Source organism: Gobius niger, assembly GCF_951799975.1.
Source record: "Gobius niger genome assembly, chromosome: 17".
Classification (NCBI taxonomy): domain Eukaryota; kingdom Metazoa; phylum Chordata; class Actinopteri; order Gobiiformes; family Gobiidae; genus Gobius; species Gobius niger.
Window position 1 is genome coordinate 6,756,891 of NC_136868.1, and position 16,803 is coordinate 6,773,693.

The 16,803-nt window shown below is 41.0% G+C and overlaps 2 protein-coding genes across 2 annotated transcripts; both read right to left on the minus strand.

Annotated features, from left to right (window-relative positions):
* Nucleotides 1–2,824: 2,824 nt before the first annotated feature.
* Nucleotides 2,825–6,448, minus strand: dr1 (down-regulator of transcription 1). The gene is made up of 4 exons (XM_079575330.1): nucleotides 5,652–6,448; nucleotides 5,094–5,257; nucleotides 4,125–4,190; nucleotides 2,825–3,959 (listed from the first exon to the last, which is right to left on the minus strand). The coding sequence occupies exons 1-4, from the start codon at nucleotides 5,869–5,871 to the stop codon at nucleotides 3,879–3,881; spliced, it is 531 nt and encodes a 176-aa protein (XP_079431456.1). The 5' UTR covers nucleotides 5,872–6,448; the 3' UTR covers nucleotides 2,825–3,878.
* Nucleotides 6,449–7,903: 1,455 nt separating this feature from the next.
* Nucleotides 7,904–15,722, minus strand: LOC306976872 (retinol dehydrogenase 8; the record flags this gene model as incomplete). The annotated part of the gene is made up of 6 exons (XM_079574990.1): nucleotides 7,904–8,140; nucleotides 10,537–10,720; nucleotides 11,394–11,487; nucleotides 12,670–12,849; nucleotides 13,012–13,173; nucleotides 15,626–15,722. 6 exons carry the CDS (start codon nucleotides 15,720–15,722, stop codon nucleotides 7,904–7,906), a joined length of 954 nt encoding a protein of 317 aa, XP_079431116.1.
* Between the last annotated feature and the right edge of the window lie 1,081 nt (nucleotides 15,723–16,803).

Here is a 16,803-nt window from a genome sequence, read left to right on the forward strand (position 1 = left end):
GAGGTTAAATATTTGTCGTTTTGAACTTTTATGCATAGACTACACTTTCATTTTCAAGATTAAGGGCAGATATGTTCTTACCTGAGCTTAGACGAGTTGATGCGTACCTGTCTGGTCTTTGTGCCTGTAGAAGAGCGTGGTAGCTTCCAACTCCACCCCCGTTTGGAGCTATAGGAATATGCTGGGAGAGGCCAAATGCTGACATCAGACTTAGGGCAACTCGTCTAAGCTCAGATAAGAACATATCTCAGAGTATGGAAAAACGGTGGCCTGGTCCTTTGATGGAAGAAAAGCTGGAAAACAACCCAATTTCACTGTCACACACACTTCGCTTATACTATTCAATCAAAGCTCAACATTAACCAGTTACCTGCCATCCACCACCTGTGAGTTGTGTTTTACTCACACAATCAATCAATCAACCTTTTGCCACTTTTTGCGTTGTCTCGGCACCTCGTTTTCCAGACACTTCCGCTCGAGCGCGAAGCCCATTCATTTTACCGGAGAACGAGGGAAAATATTCTCCGCTCAAATCTGATGTTTAGTCGATTGATTTGTGTAAAATGTCCGATGTTCATTTGCACCAACATGTCGTCACTGCAGCGTTTCTCTGCAGTCTGAAAACGGCTTTGTTTTCGTGTAGTGACTGATTTTATGTGGACTTCTCCAGCCCCATGTTAACACATAGGAGAAAAGAGGCGGGCACAATTCATGGCGGCGCCCACGCGAACTTCCGGAATAAGGTGAATAAAATTCCTCTCTCAAAATGGCTGTAGTGAATGTCTTGAAATAGGCCTCTGTCTCTTTAAGAACCTCTGACCCTTTCCGACACGCCCCCTCCACACGCTGTCTGTGGCATCAGTGGGGAGGGGGTTCTGCTGAGGAGCAGTGGTTGGTTACTCGGAGGCGTCTCCAGGAGGTGGGGGCGTTCCTAGGAGGACTCAGGCAAACCTATCCCTAAAATGAGTTTTTACAGATTACTCAAAAATACATGAATGCGCCAAGGCAACACTTCAGCCATGTTTTTAATGAGGGAATGACAAAATAACATGATGTAAAGCTTGAAAAAGTCGATTTTGCACTATACCCCCCCTTGAAGAAAAAAACCCTACATTACACATGTGCAATTAGCAGTCAAAAACGGCTTTAAACAATGTCAGGTCAGTGATGGCTCGTAACAACAGGCAGAGACTTCCAGAGCCTCGGACCAGCCACTGCAAAGGAACGATCACCCCACTGCTCTGGACCGCAGCCTCTACTGGGCTGATGTGCAACGAGCAGTTCACATAAATAAGGTGCAAATCCATGAATTGATTTAAAAACAAACATTAAGAGTTCAAAATAAACCCTGGCATGTAACTGGGAGCCAGTGTAAGGAGTGCAGCACTGGAGTGATGCGACTGCGCCGGCGAGTGCTTGTGAGTAGCCTAGAAAGCCTTTTAAAAACTACAAGGTCTTAGCTTTCAAATGAGGCATTGCACTGGCCCAGGGGTGGCCAACCCGCGGCTCTCGAGCCGCATGCGGCTCTTGGCCAATCAGAGTGCGGCTCTTTGCATGATTGGATATGTTTAATACAATGCGGCTCTTTGCAAAATAATTGGTAAATATTTCCCATAAACTGTAACAGTCTTTGACCAAAAATCCAATCATCGTCCTACAGACCCTGTTTCCATCTCTATACACATGAATGAGAGTCTGTATCTCTCTCCTTTTCGAGGCGGCGTGTGAAAGGTGCCCGTGCAGCCTCAGTCAAAGCGGGATGTAGGTTAAACAACAGGCAGGCAGATCGTGGCACTAGGATTAGCTTCTGTGCTTTTCAGATTTCTGATCAGCCTACTCTTTATTTGATGCAATTTGGCATCATATCCACAGAAAAAGATCAAAATTAGGAAATGGAAAAAAGCGGAGCTCTTATGTAGCAAATGATGCGAAGCGCGACATCGTAACGCGGAAATACGCAAAGTCATTAACTTTTCTTTCACACGTGCTATAACTGTAACAGAAGCAACTTAAAACAGACTCTCAGATCCTCCAGAGGCTCCTGGTTAAAGTTCATGAACTTTGTGCGGCCGACAGTGCGTTCTCTGCACAGTCCAGTCAGGACCGAGCTGCAGGCACTGAGCGCACAGGCCACGGGCGAATCAGACAAGGGGGCTCAGTGGGCAGGGCCCCACATACAAACACACCCCAGCATTAAAAAAAATTAAATAATAATAATAATCTAATTCTGTCTCAGTCAGAACAGGAAACACAAAATGTCATTTAATATACATGTATTTCAATCTTGTTGAGGAGTAAAACCATTCAATCTAATACAATTATTTAAAAAGAAAAGAAAAAGGCATAAAGTTATAGTTTATTGTGATTAAATAAAACGGTCACATTCTATTTAATCACAATAAAGTACCGCCCCGGGATCTCGCTAATGGTCGGTGCCTTTGTGGCTCTTCACAGGATCAAGGTTGAAAATTTCGGCTCTTGGTCTCTGACTGGTTGGCCACCCCTGCACTGGCCTATAGGCTGTAAAGAAAAACGTGGCACAAAAAAGCAACGAGAAAGGAATGAAAACATGACCCCGAATAAAGTGGCAAAAACGTGAGAAAAACGTGGCTTTCAAATGAGGCCTATACGCTGTGAGCTCCAGTCAGGAAGCTTTTAGATTTGAGGAAAGCCGACCTGGTGAAAATGTTTTTTTCTTTTTTATTTCATGATTCTGGCTTTAAATTGTCATCAAAATTGTGCAACTTGACCAGACACTTTAAAAAGACCAACGAGGAGAATGTTTATGGCTCGATAACAGATAAACAGATGCAACACTTGCTTATAAAACAGGATTCCTTTATTGCTTAAAGAATACATTTCTGTTGCCGAGTCAAAGTTTATCACAACAAGAGTTACTCGTCTTTACACTGAGGACTGACCAGTCACAATGCAAATATCAGATACTGCGCCAAAAGAGGAAAAATCTATCCATTTTTATAAAGTCAGAAGTCCGACAATCCAAAATAACGATTAACACTGTCCCGAAATCCACGTTGCACCGTAACGAACACCAAACGGTGGCTCTTTACCCTTCTTTGGTTCTATCTGACAAAAAGTAATCCTGAATAGAGTAGAAGCAATACTGTGGGTGGTTTTAAGCAAAGGCTCAGCTTAGAAACATCGGAAAGAGGAAAAGGTTTTTTGACAAAAGAGCGATTTATTTCACTATTTAACAAAACTTCACAAGCCCTCAAACAATTCTCCGTATAAACAAACAAAACTGGAAAGCAAAGTCGAGAAATAATGACCACAAAAGAACGGTATCGGCTCTGAGCGTTATCTAGAGAGCAATTGTCCTACACCAAATACAACAGATCAAAAGCAATTGAATTTTTTTAGTTTTTTTTTTGTACATATCACCCATACTTTCACCCATTTCATTGTGTCCAATTCACAACCACAAATCACCACTCATGGCAAAATAATTAACAAAAGCGACGGGTCGAGAGGATGTTTTTCCAATGTCAAAAATGCCACGCTCTTTCTGAAGCGTTTATGCAAAATCCCCTTTTTGAATTCATATCACGAGTTTGTCCCATTTGCGACGTCGAGCGGCTCATTTTCGAAGCTTCGCTCTGGATGTGTCCAAATCACGGCCATAAATCTACAAATTACTCATTGCAAACTCAACAAAAGCAACAAGGAGGAAAAGAGGATGGCTGCCACGCTCTTTCTGCAGGGTCTGTTCAGAGTCCCCCGTTGTTGTTGTTGTTGTTATTTCACTTGGTCCCATGTGCAGAGTTCAGCAGCTCATGTTTTCAAGTCTCTGGACAGCACTGGGAGAGTTCGTCGTCCGGACCGGAGGCAGACATGTTTGAGGTGCCAGGTTTGGGTGATCACATGTCGTCTTCGTCGTCTTCGTCCTGGGAGGAGCCCGCCTGCTGAGCTGCGCTGGCGGAGGCTGCGGCCATCTGCGCCTGCGAGCAGTCACAACACCGCTCAGTTAGATCCATTATACTACAGGCCTTTCTTTGCATTCACACGGGTCATCAGATTATTCAAGAGTTAAATGCAAATAATAAAATATAAGCCTTTTTAAAGAATTTCAGCAATATGCACAGACTGTGACTCCATAAACGCACCTGTTGCGCCGCCTGCTGCATCTGAAGCCACTCCTGCTGAGCCAGCTCTGCCTGCTGCTGTCGGGCCTGGTCACAAGAGAAAGATAAGAAGAGATTAAAATTTATTTGTTATTTGTTATGGAAAGTACAAAAAACTTCCCCTGTTGCTGTGAGTACTCTTGACAATAAAACTGTATTTCTTAGTGTAATTTCTGTATCAGTAAAGACATCAGTAGCATTAGAAACAGGACAGTACAAACAGGTTCTACAAACAATGGCGTCACAGAAAAGTGCACCTTAGTCTTTCTGCTTCTGTGTTACTTTTTGCGGATGTTTTAGAAACGCTTTCACAACCAATAAGTTGTGCAATTTAACTGTTTTGTAAACAGCCGTTTCCAGCTCCAAGCGCATGATCATACCAGGCCATCTGACCCGCGCCATGAGTCATGACATAATCAAAACATAAAACACACGTAGTATTATTATTACAAATGACTCATCGTCAGATGGACTGGTCTTAAAAATTCACGCTTTTCAGACCTAAACCCAGATTTTCAGCTAATTTGACTTTTTGAAAGGAGCTATACCAGATTGTACAAAGAAACAGGGTCACTCAAATTTAAAATGGCTATTTTCTGGTCCAAACACATCTCAAACTTTCCTAATGCATTTACAACATCACAATTCATCACATGGACTGAGTTTAAACTTTCAGGGAGGAAAACTGTCACTTCACTGTAAAATATGCCTGTTTAAAAGGCTTTAAAGCCAGTGTTTTTTTTTAAATAAATGTCTGTGTTTACCATATACTAAAGGACAAAACAAATTTTATTCCAATACAGAAAATAAAAAAAATCAAGGCTCCTTTAAGGCCGTATATTTACAAAATCTAGTTTAAGACTTGACAGTAAAGTAAAAGGCAGTAAAGTCAGAGATGTCCGGCGAGGTCGTTAATGCAGATGAATAACTTGCTTATTACTTGAACCTCACCTTAGCAAAAAGCTCCTGCTGCTGCCTGAGGAGTTCCTCCTCTGGTATCCCTAGATTCTCCAGGCGAGAGCTGGCCTTCCTCCTCTTCAGAGCCACGGTTTTACACTCCTGCAGCACGTCTTTCACCTCAGTGATGTAGGAACCGAAACCAAGACTTTCGAGGGCTGTGGTTTCAAAGGGCGAGAAAAGAAAGTGCCAGTGTCATTGAAGCATATCAGCTTCCCTTTCATGTAACCATTGGTCCAATAGTTTTTCTCAACACTTCCATGAAAGCTCACATTTCAGCATGTTAACACATCTATTAATAAACTCCACTGAATCATGACAGAGTCTTACACACTACAGCTTAACTATGGCATGAGTCAAAGTGGGATTCTTCTACAATGCAAGAGGAAAACGGACTTTATTTTGGTTAAATCCCGTGTATAAGAAAAGAAGACACCAGATAGCATCTCACGCCATCATTTGATTGCTGTACACTCATGACTGTTTGCTTCACCATTTCATTAAGCTGTACAAAAGGTATTTACAAATCAAAACATGCAACAGCATGTTTACCATTGATGACGTGCTCTGGAGATATGGTCTTCTTGTCAGACTTGTTGCATATTTCATTGGCCTCTGAGGAGATGAGGTGGATAAACTCCGTGCAGCAGTTGACCACCAGCTCCCGGGCATCGTTGGCCACTCGCACATTTGGAAGCACTTCTTTGATCATTTTGTTGATAGCGGCTCTTGGGATAGTCAGATCATCATCATTGCCCGAGGAAGAAGCCATCGTTACGGGAGTAAAAGTCCCCAAAAAAGAAATGCAGTTGTTTTTCTGCAAGCGTTAGCACTTGGTTTTGTGACGATGGACAAGGTGTATGCAAAGTAATAAACAAATCAGCCAATGCGTCGCTTCCTTCCTTGTGCAGCTGAGGGACGCTAGTTAGCTTAGCAACGAAGGCGTCTAACATTAAGTTTCTAGTTTTAGTAACGCGGTTTTTTCCTGAGATGAGCAAAATGAACAAAACGTCAACAATATTTCAAAAGGAAGAGGGTTATCAAACCAGGCTAAGGCGAGAAGTGGATCCAGCCCGAAGCTAAAGTGAAAGCGGAGCCAGAAAGCATGGCTAAAGTCCGCCGCCTAACAATGAGCGGCTTCTGCCATTTCTGTTTTCATCAAAACACTTCACGCCCAGGACGAGGAGACGGAAAAGATTGATTTCACCGTGGCAGAAAAGTCACGGACCCACGGGCCAAACAAAAAGGTTGATCATGTCGGGTTTTAATGAGCAGATTTTAACTCATTAATAAAATAGTTGCAGATCAGGCAGCGTTAGCTTTAGCCATTAGCCTAGATTTGGCAGGAAGTTGCGTCAACTAAAACCGGAAACTGGGCCGGTTATCAAATAACCGCTGTCGCCCCCTAGTGTTTCTATGTGGGAATTTAATTTCTAATATTCTTTTAGCCTTTCATTGTAAATGTGCATTAATACTCAAGAAAAAAAAAAATACAAATTAATAATTATAACAAAATTAAATAGGCCTCAGAATTTGCATTACTGATTTTTGTCAAATGGCTGTTATATAGACTAATTAAATAACATTGTAACAAAAATATTTGGCGAGCTGCATGCTTCAAGTTAACAATTCATGTTTTAAAACCAAAATTAATTTCACCGTGCATGATTTTGTACTAATCTAATCTGCATTAACATAGTGAATTTCTCCATTGTGAGATCAATAAAGATCTTATTTGACTGAATTACAAACTCCTTAAAGAATAGAAGAAGACAGATGATAATAGAGCTCCACAGTCCCACCCACTCCCTGTCACGTGTCGGGGTCCGACATAAAAAATTCCATGCTAACTCATGGACATAAAATATACAAGGTAAAATCGACGATTTGTCTAAAACGTTGTAAACTGCAAAATTATAAAAGTAATTTTGTCGTATTTTCAAGTATTGTTTGTTTCTTTCTTGTAAAACACCCGCGCAATTGTCGGTAGCTAGCACATAGTTGTTTAGCGTCGTGCCTTTAAACTCTTAATAGTTAACTTTTTAGAAAAGTCAATGCAAAAAATACATGGGATTTTTTTTTTATGTCGAACACGTGACCAGGAGTGGTTGGAACTGTGGAGCTACAAATGTTTCAACATAACCCAGTGGAGAGACGGGATACTTTGGTGTTTGCAAAATAAATTGTAGTGTAAACAGATACCAAAATAATATTGTATGTTGTTGTTGTGTTGTTTTCCATTTGCTAATTGCAACCATCCGCAACTTCAACTTGACTGTGGTTAACTGCAGCCCAACCCCGAGTATTAAGGCTTGGCCGTGGTTTCCAGGCTGCTTAAATATTATGTAATATAATCCTAAAGGATAAAGGGTGTGGTTTACCAAGTGTTTACTCATGTGCAAAAGGAGTAGCACGAGCAAAAGTGGAGCGGGAGCAAAGTCAATGTGCATATTTAGTCACGCAGCGTTCTCTCATTTACAGATCAGACTTGTGTACTTTATATTGTAAAGTCAGTCACGAAAAAGCATTATTTTACAGTTTGCACCTAAATAACCCCTTTAGACAATTATGGCAGGAGTGGCTGGACTCAAACACACATAGTACAATTTATTTTTCATTATGTAGTTATATCATTTTTTTTGTTTAGTAGTTTATTTGACCAGACTATGATACCAAAAATGTGTCACACAGTCACTTCTCACATGTAGCATATACATTTACATACTTTACTAAATGTTATTGTAAATATTTTATAACAAACAGCTCGTCTTGAGTGTACAAACAATGCTGCAGGCGGCCGACATTTAACTGGCCTTATCCTTGTCTAGTGTGAAGCTCTTGCGGCTCCTCCAGCGCAGCATCTTCAGGAAGTTGAGGCTCGCGTTGAAAACCTTGTCATGTTCGAACACCATTTTGTAGAAGGTGTCGATGGGCAGGTCTCCGTTGGGGTCGGCGTATTTCAGAGTGGTCATGGGCGTGTACAGCGTGTTCGTCTGGTGACGGAACGGAGGGTTGTCCATCGTGATGATCTTATGAGTGTGCTGAACGACAGAGTAGACAGTTATATTTACAACCTACAGCGCAAGGAGCAAACACTAAGTTGGTTTTCTGTTTCTTTTTAAGTGATAGTAAAGCAGCTAATTGGATTAAATCAAATTACTTTGTAAAAGGCTCAAGGAAATCTCAAATCTGCCATATCAGATCATTGTAAGAGGGAAAACCACATCAATGCCAGGGTCATCTGTGCTGAAAGTAACAAGTACCACCGCTGGATCAGAGAAGCCATCGAGATGAGAAAACGTCAATGGGCGAGGAACATGCTTCTCTATGGTCCTTACGGTGGGGAGCTGACATTGCTGTAATAGTGGCGACTCCAAGAGACTCTTGGGAGCATTGATTCTAATGGGACTTCAAACGTCCCAAGAACAGCTGAAAAGCCTGCTGCTGAGCTGGGGGAATCTGTACATGGGACAGCTATAAGTCGTACTCTACACAAATCTGGCCTTCATGGACGAGTGAAAGAATTCAGCCATTATTGAAAGGAGGCCATAAGAAATCCTGTTTGAAGTTTGCTAGGAGTCATATGGAGGACACAGCTACATGTGGAAGAAGGAGCTTTGGTCAGATGAGACAAAAATTGAACTTATTGGCCCAGATGCAAAACGTTTTGTATGGAGCAAACCGAACACTGCTCATCGTCCTGAGTTCACCATCCCCAGTGTCAAATATGATGGGGGGGAGCATCATGCTGTGGGGCTGCTTTTCCTCAGCGGGGACTGGGGAGATTGTAAGAAGAGTTGGGAAGATGGGTGGAGCCAAATACAGGGACATTTTGGAGGAAAACCTGCTGGAGTCACAAGAGAACTGAGGCTGGGGCGGAGATTCACCTTCCAGCAGGACAATGACCCTAAACACAAAGATAAATCTACAATGGAATGGTTCAATAAAAACATATTAATGTGTTTGAATGGCCCAGTCAAAGTCCCAAGAACAGCTGAAAAGCCTGGCTCCAAAGAGTTTTTCTTTTTCTAAAAATCGCTTTGACCCATGTGACCACGCTGGGGTAGGATAGGAAATTTGGAAGCATTTTCAGTGCATTGACTGGCCCAGCGCCTGTCAATCAAGCTCTGGAGCTCTGTGGAGGCTCGACCCGCCCTGTGAGCACAGGGCTTCCCGCCTTTTTGCCCTTTTAAGGAACAGGCTGCGTAGGAGGAGATAGAGCGGCCATTAAGGTTCACATACGACTCGGGAACCTTTTTCAATGAATGGGGCTGAATGGGACCCACTCATCTTTATTGTATTATATCTATTCACCTTATTCCGGAGGCTCGCGTGGGCGCCGCCATGAATTGTGCCCGCCCCTTTTCTCCTATGTGTTAACATGGGACTGGAGAAGTCCGCATAAAATCAATCACTACACGAAAACAAAGCCGTTTTTCGGCCGCGCTGAGAAACGCTGCAGTGTTGACTTGTTGGTGCAAATGAACATCGGACATTTCACACAAATCAATCGACTAAACATCAGATTTGAGCGGAGAATATTTTCCCTCGTTCTCCGTTAAAATTAATGGGCTTCGCGCTCAAGCGGAAGTGTCTGGAAAACAAGGTGCCGAGACAACGCAAAAAGTGGCAAAAGTGGGCGGGGCGGAATAAGGTGAATAAGAAACGTGCACCAACAGCTATGAACTGGAGACGAAGGAGCGTACACCTTAACCAACACCTGGGATACCGTCCTGGAGAAGGCACCAGTCAGTAGGGGGCGTAAGCTCTCCCTACTCACTGGAAAATCCATGTAAGCTGCTTCACAGATCACAGGAAATGATCGAAACTTGCAAAACAGGTAAACAAACCTTCTGTCTTACTAAAAGAACAAAACAGTGATAGTCTAAATCAAATTACCTTTTCAATTAAATATGACTTTAAAATATCAGTCTGTTAAACATTCAAAGATAAGTAAAATAAACTTAATTTTATTTTGTTACCAATTTGAGTAATTCTTTTAAGTTGGCTCAACAAAAACACTTTTTGTCAGTGTAGTTGCCTGTGTGAACGTCACACACTGGTCTTAGTTCGTCACATTGGGCCCCTAAATAGAAGCAGGGAGTATTATGTTGCAGCTTACTGTGAGATCTTGTTGGATGATGGGTTTCCCAAATGTGCAAGAAGACCTTAATGCAGTGAGTCGCCTATACCACAAAGTAATAGAAATTCATTTACAGGCTAACATAGGGCTACTACCTCTGTCAGGCTTCCACACAATCACACAGCCTCTGAAGGGGGCCATATGGGGAAAGTGTCTTGCCAAGAGACACATCAACAGCAAATATTCAGAAGCATTTGATCCTGGCAAACTTAAGGATCGTGGGCACCAATTCACATAAATATTGAAATCTAGTTAAGAGTAGGAAAACACATAGAAAGAATCAAGGGACCTCACCTCTGCGATGTCCTCTGGCGATTGTCCGAGCGTCTCGAAGATCTGATTGTAGTTCTTCAGGTAAATATTAGTGAACATGTCGGCGGTCACTTTGTCGGCTTTGCTCAAATCCACTTTCATGCCCTCCTCATAGACTTTACGCTCGAACTCTGTGATGACCGGACCAGGCTCGATCAGGCTGATGCTGCAAGTAATACAACAAAGCAGTATTAGTATTAGTATTAGATAGATAGATAGATAGATAGATAGATAGATAGATAGATAGATAGATAGATAGATAGATAGATAGATAGATAGATAGATAGATAGATACAGTAGATAGATAGATAGATAGATAGATAGATAGATAGATAGATAGATAGATAGATAGATAGATAGTAGGATAAATAGATAGATAGATAGATAGATAGATAGATAGATAGATAGATAGATACATAGATAGATAGATAGATAGATAGATAGATAGTAGGATAAATAGATAGATAGATAGATAGATAGATAGATAGATAGATAGATAGATAGATAGATAGATAGATAGATAGATAGATAGATAGATAGATAGATAGATAGATAGATAGATAGATAGATAGATAGATAGATAGATAGATTTAATTCTGTTTATATCCATCACTATATTTCTATCTGCGTACTGATCCGAATACAGAGAACTTGTTAAACTCTCATTTGGGCAATAGTTGCTCTGAGTCTGGGCGTGCCGCTGCTGCCACATATTTTGCTGTGTTGAGACAGTAGAGATGGTAAATTACGCAACACGATATGTTCTTTTTGGCCGTGCACCCAGGTGAACCGTCTCTCTGAACACTTCTCCCTTTGTGTAAAAGATATCTCTGACTTACTTGAGATTGAACCTCAGGGCTTGAACGGCTAAACTTTCACAGAAGCCCTCCACGGCGAACTTGGACGCAGCGTAGACGTCGTTGAAAAGGATCCCTGAAAATGCATGTTTATTTAATCATTATCAATACACAGCAATTATGGTAAGATCATATTAAGTATCATAGGACTATAGCTGTGAAACTCAATATATAACACTGTAGACAGATCCATCAGACAGTAAAAAGAAAATACAGTAAGTATACAGGATGGATAGCTGATTTGAAATGACTACAAAGCTAAATATACTTTCTGGGTTATGAAAGAGCCCATTTTCTAATAACCTTTTACCTGAACCGAGTCCAGGTCAGCATTACCCAAATCTAAAAGATTCTCGACTAGAGCTTACAACCTATAGGCCGGTGCAACATTTAATTTGAAAGCTAAGACCAACAACTGATCTAAACAGATCTTTTTCCTCGCATTGTCGTCATGTTCTCATCAAGGTTTTTTTTAAAACTCTTTTTCATTGCATTTTTGTCACTTTTTTTATCGTATCTTTGTCACTTTTTTATTGCATTTGTGTCACTTTTTTATCGCACTTTTGTCAGTTTCTCAATGTATTTTGTCACTTTTTCATTGTATTTTTGTCACTTTTTTGTCTGATTGTTGTCACTTTTTTATCACATTTTTGTCACTTTTTTATCACATTTTTGTCACTTTTTTATTGTATTATTGTCACTTTTTCAATGTATTTTTGTCACTTTTTTATTGTATTTTTGTCACTTTTTTATTGTATTATTGTCACTTTTTCAATGTATTTTTCTCACTTTTTTATCGCATCTTTGTCACTTTTTCATTGCATTTTTGTCACTTTTTTATCGCACTTTTGTATGTTTTTCAATGTATTTTGTCACTTTTTTGTCTGATTTTTGTCACTTTTTTATCACATTTTGTCACTTTTTGTTCAACATTTTTGTCACGTTTTTGTCGCATTTTCGCCCCTGCTTTCGACGCTATTTAGACGTTGTTTTTTTTAATTCAAGAAGCTTTCAGATTTGGGTAAAGCCAAACATTTAAGAAAATGTGCTCAGTTGAGGTGGGAGTTAAGAGGTTAAAAGATAATGTGAAATGGGCCCATGTGAAACCTTCTTGCCCTGGGCCCCAGCAAGTCTGTCGACGGCCCTGCAGCTACAAAACTCCTCTTGAAAACTTGCAGCTCTGCGCTTGTATGAAATTGTCGAGAACAAGTCGAGATACTGATATAGTTACAGTGATGTAGATTTGACCCGTTCTCACCCTGGATGCCCATGACGCTGCTGATGACCACGATGTGCCCCTTCTTCCTCTTCTTCATGTCGGGCAGCACCTCCTGCAGCAGACGCACCAGTCCAAAGAAGTTTGTGTCCATCACCGTCTTCATCTCCTCAATGGTCTGGCACTCGATGGGCCCGATCAGCCCCATACCTGCGTTACTTACTGGGACAAAAGCATTTCAGTAAGTCCACAGCCTTGTCCTTTGAAGTCCCCCCACTGCCTATAAACTACAAGTGTTCACATTTTGTTCCCACAGACTTCATCCATTTGACAGTGAATCGATAATGGTTAATGATTAGTGTGTGTGGATCACAGAGCACTGACTGAGGATGTCGACCCTCCTCTCGGGGAGACTTTCCACACAGGCCTTGATGGATTTCTCGTCGCAAACGTCGAGCTGTTTGATCTCCAGAGTTCGACCCAGAGTCTTTCCCGCCGCCTCCACCAGAGCCTCCCCTTTGGACAGGTTCCTCATGGTGGCGTACACTGAAGAACAGATCGAAAACATTCATATTTGAGTGCGACTTTGCTTTCATTCTTTACTCACTTTGCTCTAGATGAAGTTTGCACAACAGGCTGTTTCCATCACGCATTTATTCACATTTCTCCATTTATATATAGCCATTTTCTCATAAGGCCCTTTTCTGGCGACATCTTGCATAAGTGTAATTCTGCAGTCCTGTACTTAATATTTTGAAGGTTTATTCAGAGGGATTTTTTCAGTATAGCAGCAAGATCTATTGAGATTTGAACCCCCAAAAAACAAAGTGAAAGTTGAATTTAAATATATTTTTTCAGTGATAAGCTTTTTCAAATTTAAACTAAATTTCCTCTTACCAGTTCTTTGCAACCAATATGTGAACAAAATGAAACCATATCTGTCTTTATCCATTATTTGGATTATTTAGGTTTCATCTCAGAATATATTGGCAATTAGCCAATTGTTGTTTTTGTTTGTTTTTTTTGTTTTTTTACACAAAATGCCTTATTTTCAATTTGAAAACATTATTTATTTATTTTTATTTATTTATTTGAAAAGGAGGGACAATACATATTAATGAACATTTTTACAAATGTAAATATGCCAGATTATAGCCTTAGGCTAATTTCCATCTGCAGACCCCCTGGCAGGTTGATGTTACACGAGTTAGTAAAAACATACAGAGACACTATATACAGACAATATACAGACTATATACAGACTATGTACAGACTATGTACAGACAGGAATGAGAACAGTGATCACATCATGTTAAAACAAATAACAATAACAAGAGTGGACAACAGATGAGAATATAGAAAATAGTAAATGCATCGACTGTATTGCACAAACCTCAATAATGCACATGCCCTCACAGACCTGATATTGCACTGACCCATATTGCACCATTCTGTATTGCACTGACACATATTGCACCATTCTGTATTGCACTGACCCGCATTACACTGACCCCTATTGCCAACCCATGTTATGGGACTCTTATTGCACAACCCGTATTACACTGATAATTGTATCTCTTTTTTTATAATGCACTATCTTGATTAACTAAACATGATCACATGTTTGTGTGCCCCTCAGCCAAATGAAAGAAAACTTGTAATACATATTCCCGTCATATTTATGTCAGTAATCTTTGGCCAAAGCTTCACCTGCAGAGTCTCGTCTTAAAGGAACAGGTCACCGTTTTTCCATACTGAGATGGACACCTGAGCTTAGACGAGTTAATGCGTCTGTCTGGTCTTTGTGCGTTCCCGTGGAAGAGCTTGGTCGCTTTTAACTTCAGCCCGTTTGGAGCTATAGGAATACTGAGAGAGGCCAAATGCTAACAACATCTTTGGTCGTTTTGCTTGACTGAGCACACGCACAAAGACCAGACAAGTACGTATCAACTCGTCTAAGCTCAGGGAGGAACATATTGGAAAAACGGCCTGTTCCTTTAAGGAACAATGTACAGAGACATTAAGCTCAGAAAGACAGAGATGTACTGCACTGGATTATGACTAAATAACTAAAATAACTTTTAATCCATAGTCTCTGGTTACAGATCCCTGAAAACATCACGTATACTGTGTATCCCCCCTACATTCAGAGCCATGTAAAGTCACTGTAATAATAACAACATGATTTGACGCTGTTGTTCACCCCCTGCCTCTATGTGGCGCTGTGTCCCTTGTTTTGCCTCCCTGGGTCTCCCACCCTTATATAAGGCGTAGTCCGCTGTAACCAGCCGCTGCCTAATGGGGACAATTCTGGACTGTGTCGTGTTATGTCATGTTGTGTCACATGTGGATAGTGGTTTGTGGAGCCAAATAAATTAGTTTATTTATGTGGAACACGCGCTTTCATTTAGGCAGCCGCAGTGTCAGTTTGTCAGTATAACATCGTCAACATTATATAAACACTTCACCATTTACTGCGTTTCATTACGCATCAGTCCATTTCCTATACCCGGGTTTATAGGTTTCTCATTGAGTTAGAACACATGATAACAACTGTGATGTGTTGCCAAGGCCTATTACGCATTATCCCAGTTCACTTTAATCTTATTACTGTATCTCCCTGTGTCACACTGTGCTCTGTTATGTTTTGCTCTATTAAATATAGGGTTATATTCTCAAGGCTTTGTACTTTTTGGATTCTCTGCTTTGCATAAGGCAGATATGACAAAAAAGCTGTATTTATTCACAAAATCATATCACATGCTGTCTTTTGTGTTCTATGCCATGACTAGAAAGGGGGAGAATATATCAATGTATAGTTTTAATAGCAATAGCATCATGACTTATAGTTCCTTTCATTTTGTTATTGAGATTTAGCAAAGTTATGCTATATTCCTGAGGTAATAGATACAAGGATTGAGCATCTTTGTTGTTCTAGCTATTCAAGCTATATAAGTCACAATATAATGTATAGTAATGATATGGTGTTCTTATTTACCCATGAACCTCTTCTTCTCGTCCTTGGCGATGCGCACGGCCAGAGCCAGACCGATCCCCGAGGAGCAGCCGGTGATGAGGACCACCTTCTGATTCATGTTTGTCTGATAATGACAGTCCCCAGAGTGTGTAATGTGTGCTTTGTCTTCAGTCCAGTTCGATGCCGAGGTCCATCTCAGCGCGGACACATGACCGGCCTCTAATCCGCGGCTCTTTGAATCAGCAGAAACAGCAGATTAACGGAGTGGACGACACGTGGGACCACTGGGGAATTAAACACAATAGACACTTGAGATTATTGGAAGTTTTGTTCTTGTTCACCTGCTGCACCGAGGGCTGGGAACTGTTAAAAGAGACCAGCATGGCATCGAAAAAAGTTTAGTTACTAGTGTTGAAAAATAAAAGATTGAAAGCAGGTAAAGAAAAAAATACATCTTTAGAGACCAACAGTTTTGATGCTGTTGGGTCCAGGGACAGCATTAAAGGGGCTAGATGCAAGTTTGCCATTTTATGCTCACTACTGCCACCTCAGGTCATACGTGTAACTGCACCTACTATATTAAGCTCGTGCATGACGGCAATTCGGACCCGAAGTAACACCATTTTGAGTGACAGTGCAGGATTTTAGAGGCAGTTGTGGTGAACAGGCTTGAGCTCATTCTACACATTAGGACATTGTTGGGGGATGCATAACTTTAACATTTTTAAATCCGTAAAGTCCCTTTAAAGGAGGTTACTTGGTTGTTTCAGATTAAATAAATGCTACAAATGTACAATACATAGTCTTTTATGGAATTATTGTTTTGTTTCATAGTTCGATACGACAAATATTTTAGAATGGGCATCGAGAAAAGGTATCGTTATTGTAAATGGTAAAATGGTCTCAACTTATATAGCACTTTTCCACCTACATTAGGCACTCAAAGCACTTTACAGCAAGGATCCACTCCCACATTCATACTGTCATTCATACACCAATGCACACAGACACTGGGGGCAATGTGGGTGAAGTGTCTTGCCCAAGGACACAACAACAGTGTGCACTTTCAGGAGGTGGGATTCGAACCCCCGACCTTCGAATCACGAGACGACCCGCTCTACCATCTGCGCCCCAAAGTACCATTAAAGCACCGGTATCGGAAATAAAATAACTCTACTCAGCCCTACCTGCATCTATCT